The 16194-nt window shown below is 43.2% G+C and overlaps 1 protein-coding gene across 1 annotated transcript; it reads left to right on the forward strand.

Moving 5' to 3' along the window:
* Positions 1 to 724: 724 nt before the first annotated feature.
* CBLN2 (cerebellin 2 precursor) lies at positions 725 to 6213 on the forward strand. The gene is made up of 3 exons (XM_055559066.1): positions 725 to 1081; positions 4139 to 4258; positions 4492 to 6213. Exons 1-3 carry the CDS (start codon positions 725 to 727, stop codon positions 4687 to 4689), a joined length of 675 nt encoding a protein of 224 aa, XP_055415041.1. The 3' UTR covers positions 4690 to 6213.
* The last annotated feature ends 9981 nt before the right edge of the window (positions 6214 to 16194 follow it).

A 16194-nucleotide genomic window follows, 5' to 3' on the forward strand; every position in this document is an offset into this window, starting at 1 on the left:
CTTAATCTTATTATTCACCCTAAGGAGCTTCCTGGGCACTTGTTCTTTGGGTGGAAAACGGCTAAGATCTTGCGAAAATGGATTGCTTAAAAAAAAAAAAAACAACACAAAACCAACTCTAGGTTGGAGAAATAGAGGATGGAAAGGCAAGCAGTGAAGAGAAAAAGGGTTCTTGGTGTGGCTTAAAAAAATGTTGCTGAAAATAGAGCGGTTAAGGCTCAGTGGATTTTTCCGTTGCCTGCGTGTTGGGTCCCGCTCTGCCATGGGCTGAATGGGCCGGGGGTGGCGCGGAGCGCGTCCCTGAGGGTCCCCGATCTTGTCATTATTGATGAGGCCCTGCGGCATGGCGAGCCCCGTCCCCGACCGCACCCCCAGCGCGCGCCCCTCCCCAGGAGCCTTCAGGGATGCCCAGGCCGGGGCGCCCGGCGTTTCTCGGGACCTGTTGTGCCAGTCGGGGAGGGGATAGCAGTGCAAGGGGCCCAGAGGGTGGCCTCCAGGGAGGGGCCCTGAGCGCCGCCGGAATGCTCCCCGCACCTCCTTCCAACGCAACTTCACCCCCGGTCTCGGGGCTTGGCTTCTCTGCCCTGACAGGTCCGCTGGCGATCTCCTTCTAAGGACCACCCTGGCCTTGACCATCAGAGCGGGGGACCGAGGCCACAGGAGGCTCGCCCCGGCCCCGCGCATTCGCGCGCGCCCTCCTGCTCTCCGCGCGCCCCCAGCCCGGATGCTGGCGCCCGGCCGGGACCCCCGGGGGCCGCCGCTGACCATGCCCGGGCGCCGGGGGGCGCTGCGCGAGCCGGCCGGCTGCGGCTCGGGCCTGGGGGCGGCGCTGGCCCTGCTGCTGCTGCTGCTGCCCGCCGGCTGCCCGGTGCGGGCGCAGAACGACACGGAGCCTATCGTGCTGGAGGGCAAGTGCCTGGTGGTGTGCGACTCCAGCCCGTCTGCGGACGGCGCCGTCACCTCCTCGCTGGGCATCTCGGTGCGCTCCGGCAGCGCCAAGGTGGCCTTCTCCGCCACGCGGAGCACTAACCACGAGCCGTCCGAGATGAGCAACCGCACCATGACCATCTACTTTGACCAGGTCAGCGCGCGGGCCTGCCCTCGCCTCCCGCCGGGCGCGTGGCTGGGTGGCCGGCTTCCCAGACGCGGAGCTCCAGGCTCTCCCTTCCCCTCTGCCCTGCCTTTCTCCCTTCTCCCGTGAGCTCTCCTTTTCACACTGTCGCTGCTCAATAACTCGTCAGCTCAGTTGGCACTCGGATGACCGAGAGTCGTGTGGAGCTGGGCGTCCCGCTGAGCTAAGAGAGCTGACAGACATTTCCAAAAAGAAACCGGTTTTCGCTAGAGTTGGGCCGTCTTTGTCGGGGGTGGGCTCCTGTCCCCCTCGCTGGCCACTTAGAGACTGAGTGCATTTAAACTCTCCTCGCTAACCCCGGGGGGGGTTCTCCGAAGGTCTCAGCCCAGGCTCAGAGAAGTACCTACTGTTTATTTCGGAATGGATCCTAGAGAGAAAGCTTAACTTCAAGAGAAATAAGTGGGGAAGAGTGTGGGGAAATAGCACCCATGGTTGTACAGAAACAGAAGGAAACATGCTGCTAAGTCACTTCAGTCGTGTCCGACTCTGTGCGACCCCACAGACGGCAGCCCACCAGGCTCCCCCGTCCCTGGGATTCTCCAGGCAAGAACACTGGAGTGGGTTGCATTTCCTTCTCCAGTGCATGAAAGTGAAAAGTGAAAGTGAAGTCGCTCAGTCGCGTCCGACTCTAGCGACCCCATGGACTGCAGCCTACCAGGCTCCTCCGTCCATGGGATTTTCCAGGCAAGAGTACTGGAGTGGGGTGCCATCGCCTTCTCCAGAAGGAAACAGTGTGGTCATATAAATACGATATGTGGTAAATGCAGTATATACAACGTAACATATGAATACAGCAGGTCAATATCAAATTTGGTGGGGTATATAAAGAAAAAATGAAGAGCAATGAAGTTGCCTTAGCCAGCCAGCTCCCAGTCCCTTCAAAACAGAAGAATCCCTTATGTGATCAGGTCTTGGCAGTCCCTTCTCTGGGTCACTGCTGCCCAGGATTTAAAGGTCCTCACCTTCCCCTCTCTCCCTACTTTGGTTTCTGTTGTTTTTCAGAAACAAACAGGAAACATTAGAGTGGTTTCCAACTTTGTCTAATCATCCCATTCATTTGGCCACAACTCCTCCCTCCTGGAGTTCAGGCCTCACTGAGCACTTGTTTGAGTCCCTTTCTCTCTGTTAACCAGCTCGCTGACCTGGTGAGGACCCAACTGCACAGACCAACACCTCATTTTAGGCCAATGTCTTCATTTGCTTTAATCCTTGTTAAGGATTATGTATTTGAAATTTGGAGAGGTGTATACAAAGGGATGTCTCTCTTTAATCTGTTTTTTTTTTTTTAATGAGACATGCATGTATTTATTTTAATTATGTCCAAAAGCGACTGAACTGAACTGAAAGCAGACAATGAATTAGTTTCCACAGTGTTTTTATAATATATCGTCCTTTCATTTGGGTGTTAAGAAAACTCTGTGATGTACACGGCATAAGCAGTAGTAGGATTTTCATTTTATAGATGAGCCAACTATGACAGGGCAGATGAAATGATGTCATGCACCAGTTAGGGAGGAATTGAAACCGGCTTTTCTGGGGCTGGTGGGTGTTCGTTCCTCTACAGCAGGGCCTTGAATTTACCAGTTTCCTGAATTAGACGTGGAGGTGAGAGAGTTGAGGTCATTGAGTTGGGAGAAGCACCAAGGGCTTGGAGGAGGAGGCTTGATTCTTTGAGACTTGTAAGGCAGATGGGACACAGCCTCAGAGGGAGGAGGACTTGCATCTTGAAGCTCCCATCTTTAACAGCAGCGCCCGAGTGTCTCTGAGCCCTGCAGTCAAGGAGGGGCTCAAGTGTGCTCAGAGCTCCTTGAAGAAGTTGACGTGGCTTCTTCCCCAGCCCTCCCAGCCTTTCCAGTGGCGTGGTTCTGGGAGCCACGTGTGATCCATCTGTAATGAGTGTGTAGGAAATAACAGCCAAGGGTATGGTTCGAATTTGTTTTCTGAACAGATGACAGGGTCTCTAATCTAGGGTTCTGCTTTTGTTGCGAGCTGTGTGTTTTAAAAACTGAGACCACCAGGCGGGGCCATTTTATGATTTTAATTGGGTTGTGCATTTGTGGGTGAGGAGGGGTGGGGTCCAGACAGGGATGAACCTTGAACATCTGACAGGGAAATCTGTTCGTAAAGGGGGACCCTCTGCTCAAGTCACTCCCATCCATCTTTTATTGGAGAAATAGCATCTGGAGGGTCACGTGATTTCATGTCTCATGGCTCACTTTGTCATTGTTCTTGCACTTTGTGGAATTTGAGCTGAGGGTGTCAGGCTGCCTTTCTTTCCCCTCTCTGGGTGGTTACTGATGCTTCTGAGCGTGAGGTCACAGCCCAGCTTAGGGACTAGACACCTCACATGGAAGAAAGTGAGGGGAGATGGGCACAGCCAGTGTTTGGACTGTGGTTATTCACCCAGCAGCATTTATTGAACACCTGCCTACTGTGTGCTGCCAGGGGCGGTGCCTGGGGCTGGGAGACAAAACCTCACACCATCCCTTCCCTCCAGAAGCACACAGAGCTCATTCCAAGCTTTATCTGATGGAATTTAACTGAGGTAATGGGCCTTTTGCTTCACCACCCTTTCTCTTCCTGCTCAGGACAGATCTCTGTTTTGGTCCAAGCTTCTCATTCAGGTCCCCAGAATCCCACAAACAGTCTCAGTTTACAGATCATCTACCTACCAGACTGTCTTTCGTGTTATCCTTCTGCCCCACCCCACAAGAGCCACCATGTGCAGCCATTGTTTTCAACACATAAATACACTACACTCTCCAGAGAGACAGCCTTCTGAAGTACCATCCATTAGAATCCTTTGGAAATCAATTCCTGCTGCAGGATGTTTAACTGGGGGCTGCCTGCTTCCTGGGGGTGGGGGGTACTGGGTCCCTGAGCACATGTTGCTGGAAGTCCTGCAGCTCTTAAAGGGACCGCTGGGGGTGGTCTGTTGAGTCTGATGGAAACACACACTGAGGAGGGGCTTGCTATGTGTCTGCCCTATTCCCTCTTCTTTTCCAGGTCTTAGTAAATATTGGCAACCATTTTGATCTCGCCTCCAGTATATTTGTAGCCCCGAGAAAAGGGATATATAGCTTCAGCTTTCACGTGGTCAAAGTGTACAACAGACAGACCATCCAGGTGGGTCACTTGGATAGCTGGACCCTCCTGACTTTGGACGAATAGTCATGCCCTCTGTGAGGTGGGGAGGGCCAGGGAGGGTGTCTGGCGGGGTTCTGGGAACCAGGTCAGTCCTCTGGGTCAGCTCCCCCTGACACGCAGCTCCGTGACTGGGGTGGGGGGGGTGAGATGAGAAGAAGCGGATGGGAGTGGGGTCCATTGCGGTCGGCTGAGCTCTGCCCTCTGCCTTGTAGGTCAGTCTAATGCAGAACGGCTACCCGGTGATCTCGGCGTTCGCCGGAGACCAGGACGTCACCAGAGAAGCTGCCAGCAACGGCGTCCTGCTGCTGATGGAGAGAGAGGATAAAGTCCACCTCAAACTGGAGAGGGGCAACCTCATGGGGGGCTGGAAGTACTCCACGTTCTCGGGCTTCTTGGTTTTCCCGCTATAAACGCAGACCCTCCCCTGGACGGTGGGGACACGGCTGTCTGGACCCAGGTGCCCACCCTTCCCAACCCCCCGAACTTGCTGAAACAGGACAACTTGTTTCCATCCTCCTCCATCGGACTGTGGTGACAGAAGAGCGGCTTCCTTCGGAACCTCCAGCATTTTCTCTTAATATTGACCATTCCTCTGCGACCCGGCCCCTAATGAGTTTTAGACAACACGGTCGGTCTTAAGGAGAAATGAAATGATCGATCTGAGCAATTTGTACCTGTGATTGTAAAGTCAATACGGGATTTCATTGTTGGGACCATTGACTTTTCCTATGTTGTTTGTACGTGGTATTGTTGGCCCCGTGGGAGGGGTGCCGCGGACCCCGGGATGGATCGCAGGCTGCCGGTTGGGCTCAAAGCAAGAGCCCCTCCGCTCACCGCCACCCGACAGCCCTTGCAACGTGTTCTCTGTGTGTCTGTTCAGCCTTAAGAAAAAGAATGGCTTCACTTTCATGCTGTATTTCCCCCACCCCGGGTGGATGGGAGTGCTCGGGAGGGGGAAGGGGACATTGTATCAAGAAGTGCTTTATCCGGAGAAGCAAATTTTGCACGATTGGACTGCAGCTTTTGTTTTGTATTGTTTGTGTATGTGTGTGTGTGGGTTTTTCTTTCCCCCCTCCTCCCCAAGAAGCTTTACTTTTCTTCACACACACAGCTCCTCCTTCTCACCCTTGCTTTTATCTTTTGTGCCGGGGTGGGGAGAGAAAATGTGTGTTGGATTTCTGGAGGAGACCAAACAACACAAAACAAAACAAAAAAATAACTGTGTATTTTGGATGAGACCAAACCAAACGGAAGGTAGAGCAAAGTGAAAATGACAGGCGGACATTTCTGCTTCTTTAAAAGAGACTCTCTCAGAGGCACTTTTGGAAGTACCAACCTGGATTTTTTTTTTTTTTTTTTTTACGTTTTGGAATACTTTTAAGAGACGAATGTTGCTGGGTGGCCTGAATCATGTCAGATGAGAACAGAAGCTGTGAGGACCAAGTTCCCAATCACGTGGTCTCTTTGCCGAGCGCAACTGGGTCTTCCTGGCAGCGTGTTTTTGCTCCTTTGGATTCACATCCGGGTGAGCGCACCACAGTCAGGTGCCTCAGCGTCAACCGGACCAGCCAGTTCTTACCCCTCAGGATCCTCTTCTGATCTGCCCGGGCAGAGGGTGTGGACACTCCCTGCGAGCGCCTGGTGGGGAAGCCGCGTGAAAATCGCAGTGGTTGAAGGTTATTGGCAGAGGCTCCCTAGAAGCAGTTTCCCAAATCCTCGTTGTTTGGCACCTGATACAACAATATTATTTAAACACAGCTGAGAGTTGACGGGTGCAGGATTCCTTCGCCAAGGAAATGGCACTGATCCCAAAGCAATCAAAGAAGAGACCTCAAACCGGATGTTAATTTGTCCTTTGTGTAACAATGTAACCAAAATATTGATGATAAAAAGTCATAATTTAAGATTCTGAATAAATGGGTTTGATGTCTGGCTTGCTCTCTCCCTCCAGCTCACCTCCCGACTCAAAATGCGTGTAAGGAAAGGCCAAGGTTCAGGAGCATGGGGAATCAAACCCATACTGTTTACACTTTAGAAAATACACAGAAGAAGACACACTAACGTGTATCTTGCTGGGGTCCAGATGGATAGTGCATCCTTAAATATCTATTTTTCACACAGAAAGGTTTAGGGGGAGGCATTAAGTGACAAGGGCTTCCCTGGTGGCTCAGATGGTAAAGAATCTGCCTGCAATGTAAGAGACCAAGGATCCATCCCTGGCCTGGGAAGATCCCCTGGAGAAGGAAATGGCAACCCACTCCAGTAGTATTGCCTGGAGAATTTCATGGATGGAGGAGCCTGGCAGACTACAGTCCATGGGGTTGGAAAGAGTTGGAAACAACTGAGCAACTTAACAGTTTCAGTATCTAACAGTATTAGGTGAAAAAGACAGCATTAAAAAGATGTTATGGATATCAATCTGCTTCTATCACATTTAATCTTCGTGTAGTGCAAGGTCCAATCCAATATTTCAATCAGAGAGCACAGATATGCAAGAAACTCATTTGAAGATTGCATCAGTTGTTTGTAAGATGTGGATGAGGGTGGGATTCATTTTCAAATAAATGCAATGGGGACTTTATACATGAAAAAATACAGTTGGGCTAGCCATAACTGAAGAAAGAATATAACAGGATGCAGAATTTGACTTGAATAAAAATGCTGTTACATTGTGTAAGGGGAAAAAAACAACAAAATACATCAACCAAAAAGCATTTGGGCTATTTTGGCTCTTTGAATAGAAGACATAATTCTGACCAGAGCATTGTTTATTAATGCTGGTAATATACACAGCAGGATGGTAGCAAAGATTTTCCTCTGTTTTCTTGCCCTCAGTTATTTAGTCCTCTTTCCTTCATTTCCTAACCTTCTGTTCAGTTTTAAACAACGAGCAGACAGCCCTCAGTAGGAGACAGCACGCTGCTACAGCACGTCGGAAACTGAAATATATACGAGTAGTTATTTTTATTGCTCACTAATTTGTAATAGACATTTCTTCATAGTTATAAATTTATTATAGGTTGTCATTTGGGTATACTGCTTAATAAATAAGTTATTAAATTGATCTGTCTAAAAATAAGTATATTTCAGGAGTTGATTTTATATTAGGAAGGAAAGCTTTAGTGTTTTTTTGTTTTTTTTTGTTTTTGTTTTTGAGATGGATGCCAAAAGCTACATTAGGAAGGGGCCAGGACATTAGAGTTTCTGAAGTTGTTCATCTGCTGCTCCTGCCAAGTTTCTGTTTGGCTGAGGAATGTTGAGGGACATGAAGTTCCTGTGTATAGTCTACAAAAACATAGGTCAGATCAAAATTTGAAATGTATCTTTAATTGGAAAAAAGGGATGTCTATAATATTTGCAGCGTGATTTGAGCCACCCCATCTCTGAGCTGGTTTTCCGATCTGGAGAGTGAAGTCATCACCTCTGCACGCTCTCCCCTTCCCCCAAGGTTATGTGAGGATCAGAAAGAAATGTCACAACCGCAGGGGACCATGATGGAAAGAGGTCTTAGACCGGAGGGAGGGTGTTTCTGGTAAGTCAGATTTTCCAACATGCAATTTATGAAAAATATATATAAAACAAACACCCAACAGGAGGACACTTAAATATGAGAAGTTTCCATATTCTCAAGAGCCTTTTAAAATTACAGCACTATATTGAAGTCTAATTTGATTTTTTAAAAGGATGACAATAGGAGCATATTAAAATCTATACATTTTCATATTAATTTCAGTTCTTATGTCATTTATCTTTTGTGGCTCAAGCCAAACTTTCTGTTCAAATATGTAGTCAATATTTTATACAAATCATACAATTAACATTTTAACACAAGTAAAAAATGAAGTTCCAGTATTACAGCATTTTAATAATAAGTTGCTCTAGTTGATAATGCTACTAAACTGTAAATGTTTTTTAAGACAATACTATTTTTTAACTTAAAACATATTCTAGTTTGAAATAGAATCCTGAAGATTCAACTTTAGGTCCTGAGAAACTGTTTAATATCTGTACTTCCTTAGCCTTAGTTGCATTCTTAGATTTTTGTAATATATATTCATGTATAATGAAATTATTTCCATTTTTAAAGGTTGTACTTACTGTAGGTGCCCAGAGTAAAAGTGATACAAACATTGACTATTGGCACGAAAGCTCATGGGATCCTGTAGAGATTACATAGATTTACTTGTTTGGGAAAAAACAAATTTTTAAGCTAAATCTCGTTATTTCATGCATCAGAAGAGTTAGAAAACATATACAAAGCAAACCAAATCTTTGACTGAATCCTTATTTTGTTTGTAATGTTTCCTTGAAAATCACCTTATCAAGGAAATCATTATCAATCCACACATATAGTAACTATTGTATGTGGTTTGCCTGTAAATACATGAACATATACAGCTGATATTTAGTATAGTGATATAAAATAAACTACATACATTGGCTACATTTTACTGGAATCTAGACATATGTGAGTGAAAATTTGATGAATCACTTTATACAAGCCAAACAAAAACATGGGTTGTTCCAGCATGCCTCCTGTACCAAAAAAGCTAAGAGTGTTCTGTCAATTTGTGACCCCGTAATTTTGCAGTCTTTTATAAGGAAATAAATATTGCAATAAGATAATGTTGCTGTAAATAAATAGTTAATGTTTATATTTCTACAGGGTAGGAAGCATATAACAATCTACTGCATAGATGCACTGGAATGAAAGGCTCTATTACATTATATTTTAGGTGGTGTAAATAAATTATGGAACTAGAAGCAAGTTACACTGAATCACTCTAAAGGCTTTACTGTGCACTCTGTGAAAACACTTGTAAAAAATGTGAAACTAGATTAACCATAGAACTATGATGAGTTTTTGTCCTTTTGCCTTGCTTATGTAGGAGTTTACTTGTCATTGGGACTTTATTTCTAAAGCTAGCACTTTGCTACTAAAATGGGATATTACACACACTAAAATTTAAGATCAGAGCCTATAAATTCTCATGAGATTCTTAAAATTAATTTTCTTGACATTTAAGGAGCAAGCACTGAAGTGAGTTAAAATACAATTTCCACTTTGGTTTGATGGTTTTTCAATTTTTGATTCTTTTTTTTTTTTAATTAATAATACTTGAAGACATTCACGGATGATGGTCACATGTCACCTGTCAAATCTGTTTATGTATTTGCCTAGATTTTTAAAGCATAATTTTCACAGATTGATTTCACCAAAAAGTATGTTTATTGCTTTTGCAATGGAGGGCTACAATTCACTCAGTTTAGTTATTTTAACAGTCTATATGTTACACAGTTGTCCCTGATGTGGTTGGTAAGATTCAGCTTTCACCTACCCCTGAAAAAAAGAAAAAATAGTCTTCTCAAAATTCCTTTAAACCCAATGAATGTGATCTTTTGAAAAAATGGTATGTATATGTCTGTATAATAACATTATAGCAGAACATGAATTCGAAGTAAATGAGCTTTCCTTCCACTCCCAAACCCAGTAGGGTAACTTGAAATTTGTAAGGGCAGACGTCACGTGGTTTTACCTCCTACAGATAATAGGGGCTCTGTTTTATCTTCCTAAGTGGATTTTGCTGTGGGTTTCCATCACCAGAATCACTTCAGTGTCTATAGCATCATAAATCATCATCTTCATCAGCTCGCCCACATACACTCTTTGTGTAGGGTAAATGAGCTCCTTGACAGCTTAATTTGGAAAAGAAATCTTCATTCCCTTTTCTTAATGCCTACAGCAGGACTCCCCAGGGTCAGAATGCCGCTTTGCACTGGCCAATCGGAACAGGATGGAAGCTACTTATTAATGAGCCACTCCAGTCTTGCAACCTGACTAGCACTGCCTTTACATGGAATATTGTTCCTTCACATTCTTCAGGAACGCCAATTTCTAAATTCATTTTAGGTGGTGGAGAAAAATTCCTTGCTGTTTAATGTTCACATATTTGATTGCAGGATTCGAGTATTTTGTCTAAGTATTATCTCATTCATTTGAAAATAATTATATCAATCACTTGAGCATCCCAGGTGACCCAGACGGTAAAGAATCTGCCTGTCAATTCAGGAGATCCAGGTCAATACCTGGGTGGGGAAGATGCCTTGGAGAAGGGAATGTCTACCCACTCCAGTATTCTTGCCTGGAGAATCCCATGGACAGAGGAGTCTGGCGGGCTGTGGTTCATGGGGTTGCAAATAGTCGAACACGACTGAGTGACTAAGCACATGCGTATCAATCTGTTACTATTTCAAGTCCAGTGGGATACAGAGCATCCTCATATTTCCTTGGTTTTATATTATAAAGAGCATTTATTGTTATTCTAGTGCATTGTTGTTATAAAACTGACTCAAGAATAATGTCTAAAGTAGAACTGAAAAATTTGGGCAAATTCTCCTTATTACTAAAGGTCCTCATTTGCCATATTTTCACATGGATCTTGAAGATTCCTACCAGTTTTAAAATTAGCATTAGAATTAATATTTATCTCTGAATCACTAACTTTTTTTTTCACAGTTATATAACTGGGACTTCCCTGATGGCTCAACTGATAAAGAATCTATCCGCAATGCGGGAGACCTGGGTTCGATCCCTGGGTCAGGAAGATCCCCTGGAGATGGGAAAGGCTATCCACTCCAGTATTCTGGCCTGGAGAATCCCATGGACTGTATAGTCCATGGGGTCACAAAGAGTTGGGCACTATAGTCCTATATGATCTAGTCATATAACTACTAGATCATAAAAGTATCCTTCCAGAGAGAAGTTTATTACTGAACAACAAATTTAGTCATGACAGTGTGCTACTGTCTTTTTTCATGTTGCCAAGCATGACAAGATGTCACAGCATAGTTTTATTCTGGAATTGTAAGCTGTCAGTGGAAAAAGCAATTATATTACTTTTAAAAAAATGATTGATTCTTCTGGGAACAGGGTGTAGATATTTCTTTTTCATTCCAAAATATTTTCAGATTGCTGCCTAGGGGCCAGTGTGCTTAGACATAATGACAGAAAAATAAAGGCACAGTCAGGGTGTGCCAAGAGCTGCTAGCCTTCGTTGGAAATAGTGTTCACAACTAGCCTGAAGGAGAGCCAGTTAAACTGATGGTGAGGGGGCGGGATGGGGTGGGCTTGAGAGGGACCTTGGAAATGGGAATACATATTTACTAAAGTTAATAACGTAATTTACATTTTTCACACATTAAGCAGAGAATGTGAGTTTGGCATGGACACTGAATACTGAGCATCAGTTGAGGTCCCAGCCACTACCTTGCCTCCCTGGGTGAACGTAGTTGGATATTTGGCCAACCGATGGCAGTCTAGCGCTCATGAACTAACCTTGGAGGTATTAAAGTGGCACAGACCAGATGCAAGAAATTTCCATTGTCTTAACACATGAAGATGAAATTTGCATAGCCCTTTGTACAGTTATATTTCTGCTTTCCTCACGTAGAGAATTTATTGGGGAACTGGCATGCGAGGATGACTCAGATCCTCAGAAGACAGAGCTAAAGCAGGATATGAAGGAGGCATGATGTGAAGTCCTTCTTAAGCAGACTGGATGGGGGCCCTAGTGCTCTGGCATGTTTGCAAGATACTAACTTAATGAATAAAGATCTAACAAGAAGAAACAAAAGATAAATGTAAGACCAAATGGCACTGGCGAAAATATAGGATTCTGTACGTTTTATTTCTACAAACAGACACATAAGTGTGTTCCTGTGTGTGTGAAGATTGAAATATTTATAGTCCAGACTTCCCTGCTATCAGAATGCCTTCCCAGTGCCTCTGGCTATGCCATCCATGAAAACTCACTTCCATATAAGAGGAAGGTGATGCACTCGGATACCTCTGGGTTCGTAAAGTCATTTCTACTAACTTCTTACCTCAATCACTTGGTCTGTATTTCCTACTTTATTTCTTGTATTCAATCTTTCGAATCTATTTCACCAGAAGGTAGAAATTACATCTGGTCTCCCTGACAGACAGAGATTGAGAACTGTTGAGAATAATTAAGCCATCTGGTGCTATAAATCCAACAGAAAGTTATGATCAGTGGATCATGGCCTAATCTGCTTTTCATCCATTGCATCTAAATTACCTTGGCACACAAGAATGACGAGGAGCTGGATTTTTAAAGGAAATGGCCACATCTTCCCCAGTCATTAGCAGGCAAAGGCATGCAGGCATCAGACTGTGATAATTAGAGAAGACCTATTTTCCCCTCAGGCCTACTGCTTTCAATACTTCATTTTTTCTTTAAAAAGAGTCTCAAAATGTACTGCACCAAACAGTAAATGTCATGTAGTTTTTACTTAAGATTCTTACCTATACCTAAGTATGTTTATGAGAAGAAATTATTTACTAAAATAAACTTTTTATCTTAATGGAAACTTGAAAGGAACCTAAATGTATTTTGTTATATTATCCTGCAAAATTGCAGAAACATTTGTTTCAGGAAAAACTCCCCAATAGATGGTGCTGCTGCTGTGATCTGAAACACTGAATAATTAGTATGCAAAAAAGCTCCAGAGAGAGGCCTCTGGGAATTCCCTTACATCAAGTTATGGAAAGATAAAAATGTGGCTTTATTTGTGCTAAATGCCCATCGACATAATGGTGTAGTGTGAAAACTTCAAAAAGATTCCTTGGTGTTTTGAGGTCAAGAAAATACTTCTGAGGTCCATTGTTCATGTCTCAAATGTCTTTGGAACATAACCACAACAAAATTGAGTGATACAATAGGATGAGCGGATGGCCTTCCAAGTTTCTTTCCCCATCATGTTTCAAGGGTCTATTAGTTACATATATAATATGAAGATTATAATACAAATGAAAAAATGGAGTCCTTCTTTCAGATTTAAGGGAAAAACTGCAGACACTGTTTTGGCAGAATGACGTCACCACTGCTTTAGTGATAATCCTTAGTGCTAACTCTTTGCACGTGTGAGGCACTGTGCTGCGTACTCTGCGATTATCTTTCCATTTCATCATTATGATAACCCTACAAAGTAGACACTCTTATTACCATTTTAGAGATGATGAGAATATCATTTAAAGCAATTAGATGATGTGGTCAAGGTCTCATAGCAAATGAATCGCAGAGGCAGGATTTCAATCTTGAACTCTCTGACTTCATAACCTATTCTCTAAACTTTGAATTTATTATGCATTTCAGGATGAGAGCTAAAGTGTGAAAATCAATTTGTTAAATAAGAACTCTACGTATACCATGATTAATCCTAAGTGTTTGCATCACAGTTATTTCAGTAAAATGCATTGGTTTTTTAAAAAAGACAATTTAGATTTGCACTCTGCAAAAAACGACTTTATTTTAATCATAAGGAAATATTGCAACAGCTTCTATAAATGGACTGATTCTTATATCAGAAATACCCAAGTTTGGACTCTTGTGATGTTGAGTCATCATTTCCAGGCAGAAAATGATAATGGAAACATTTTTTTTTTCCTTTTTCTTGTCAGAACACTTTGTAAAGATCAACACAAAACACTCAGACATATAAATACAAATGGCTCATTTTCCCACAAGATTGTATATTTTATAAAGGACACAGGTCACTCTCTCAGGAATTGTAGAGTAAAAAGTGAGAAATCAAGCACAAGAAGAAAATAAGCCATACTCATATTGAGCTATTGGCTCTAAAGTTGTTTATGGGGTTTAAGCTTAACCTCTGGCTGAAGAAATCTCTTAGAACCTGAAGTCAGGGAGTTCCTTAGGGTTTTAGATCTCTTGCCTGGAAAGCATAATTAGCAAAGTTAAAACTAATTAGACAAACTTAAGGGAGATTTTTAGAAATGGTTTACCATCCATTTGGTTGGATTGAATGCATTTGCTGTATTCTAATGGGGGCTTCCATGGCGGCTCAGCAGTAAAGAATCCACCTGCTAAGGCAGGAGACACAGGTTTGATCCCTGGATGGGGAAGATCCCCTGGAGAAGGAAATGGCAACCCACTACAGAATTCTTGCCTGGAGAATCCCATGGACAGAGGAACCCAGTGGGCTGCAGTCCATGGGGTCAAAGAGTTGGACACTACTGAGCGACTAAGCCACCACCACCTGGATTATAGGGTTCCCAGCCCTACAGATGAGTAAGGAAGGCCACCTTTTGGCAGGCCCAGGAAATTCAGGCTACCTTGGGGACCTCAAGAAGAGAGGAATTCATCTAAATCTATGAACCCTGCAAGAGAAGCCAGATGGTGAGGTCTTGAGTAAGTGTGTTAGCCAAGAGAGGCTTTGAAAAGTCTCATCTGTGATGCCTTATGCAAAGTACCAGCAAAGCAAACTTAAAAATCCTATGAGGTCAGTTACCATACTTGCTGCACTTACGTAAAAAAATCATGCTAGGGTTAATGATGCCTGGTTTACTTTATTAACTTTGGTTATCTCTGTCCAAAAAGAGGGATGACTACAGAGAATGGAGGAAGGACTTGGTGACTCATGGTGAGAGGTTTTGTATTTGGATGACAAGCAAAATAATGGTATCTGGGACAGGATTTGGGGAATCAGGAATGCAGTGTGATTTATACCACTGTAAAATGTATTATTTTAAATGAAATCTTATGCACTTCAGATGTATTTAAGTGCCAATTTGTAAAAAGAGGCATCTCTAATAAGTGAAAAATTCACTTTATAATGTAACTCAGGGAATTAAGGATGGAGCGCTTTATTTTTTTTCTCCATGAAGCATTCCAAATGAACAAATGTCATCTGTCAAGACTGGTTCATTTTAAATTAATATGTACGGTTAGTGGGTGTTGTTATTTTGCATGTAACAGAACAGTCCTTTAGATCCAAAACATAAAGCTGAGTCTATTGCAATGATGATTTAATATTCCTTCTCAAATCTAGTTTGGTGCTTGATTCGCAGATATATGGTGCTAATTGTGATCCCTGATCTTGGAACTAGGAAATGATAAATATCATGCCATATATTTCCAGGAAATCCCCAAGAACAGATGGACACATGTGGAGAGCATAGTTAATTTTCAACACTGAAACATTTTTTATATCTTAACTGTAATGGTTATGTTGTAGTTTTCATCTGTGTTTTTCAGATTCTAAAGCTGCTTCAGACTTTACCACAAAGGTGTTAAAAACAAAGTGTTAACTGGAAAGTTTGTGGTTGTTTTTTTTTTTTTTTTTGGCTTCGTTGACTTTTATATTGAAATTCAGAAGGAAATCAATATCACTAATGAAAATGACTAGCATTGAATGAAAGCTAACCATGTACCAGGTGCCATTCTAAATGTTTAAGCCACATTGCCCAGTGTTTTAAGCCAGGTACCCTCACTTTCTGGAGGCTATTGCAGAGGAAAACCAGATCACGGAGCTTAGTCAGCTTGTTGCTGGTTCCACTGCTGGTCATTCTGGCCAAGGTTTGAGTCCACACAGACTGGATTGGGATCCATACAGTTAGGGTTAGCATTATGGCATCATTCCCTGTTAGGAGCTAGCCTCAGAAAATGTCAATAAGAGCTGAGAGCTTCTTTCTCTAATTGCCTCTTGTGGTCAGATGCCTATGTTGCAAAAGTTTTCCTTTTCACTCCATATATCAATTATGTATTACTTTTGGAAGTTAAATATATCTGAAATTAAAATTAATTTATACATTTAATAATACTTTTTGGCCAAGTATAACATGCCAAATTAAATCCCAGCACTGAAGTGCTTATTTGGATGACTTAATATATTTGCCAACCAGACTCAGATCCAGACTCAGACTTTGCTTTTATTCCAAAAGCAAAACAATAGTAGCCCTGGAGATGCTACATAGGGCAAGGATAAAGGGGAACTTTGGCCACCTGATGCGAAGAGCTGACTCATTGGAAAAGAACCTGATGCTGGGGAAGACTGAGGGCAGGAGGAGTAGGGAGCAGCAGAGGATGAGATGGTTG

The sequence above is a fragment of the Bubalus kerabau genome, chromosome 21 (genome assembly GCF_029407905.1).
Source record: "Bubalus kerabau isolate K-KA32 ecotype Philippines breed swamp buffalo chromosome 21, PCC_UOA_SB_1v2, whole genome shotgun sequence".
NCBI classification, from domain to species: Eukaryota; Metazoa; Chordata; class Mammalia; order Artiodactyla; family Bovidae; genus Bubalus; species Bubalus kerabau.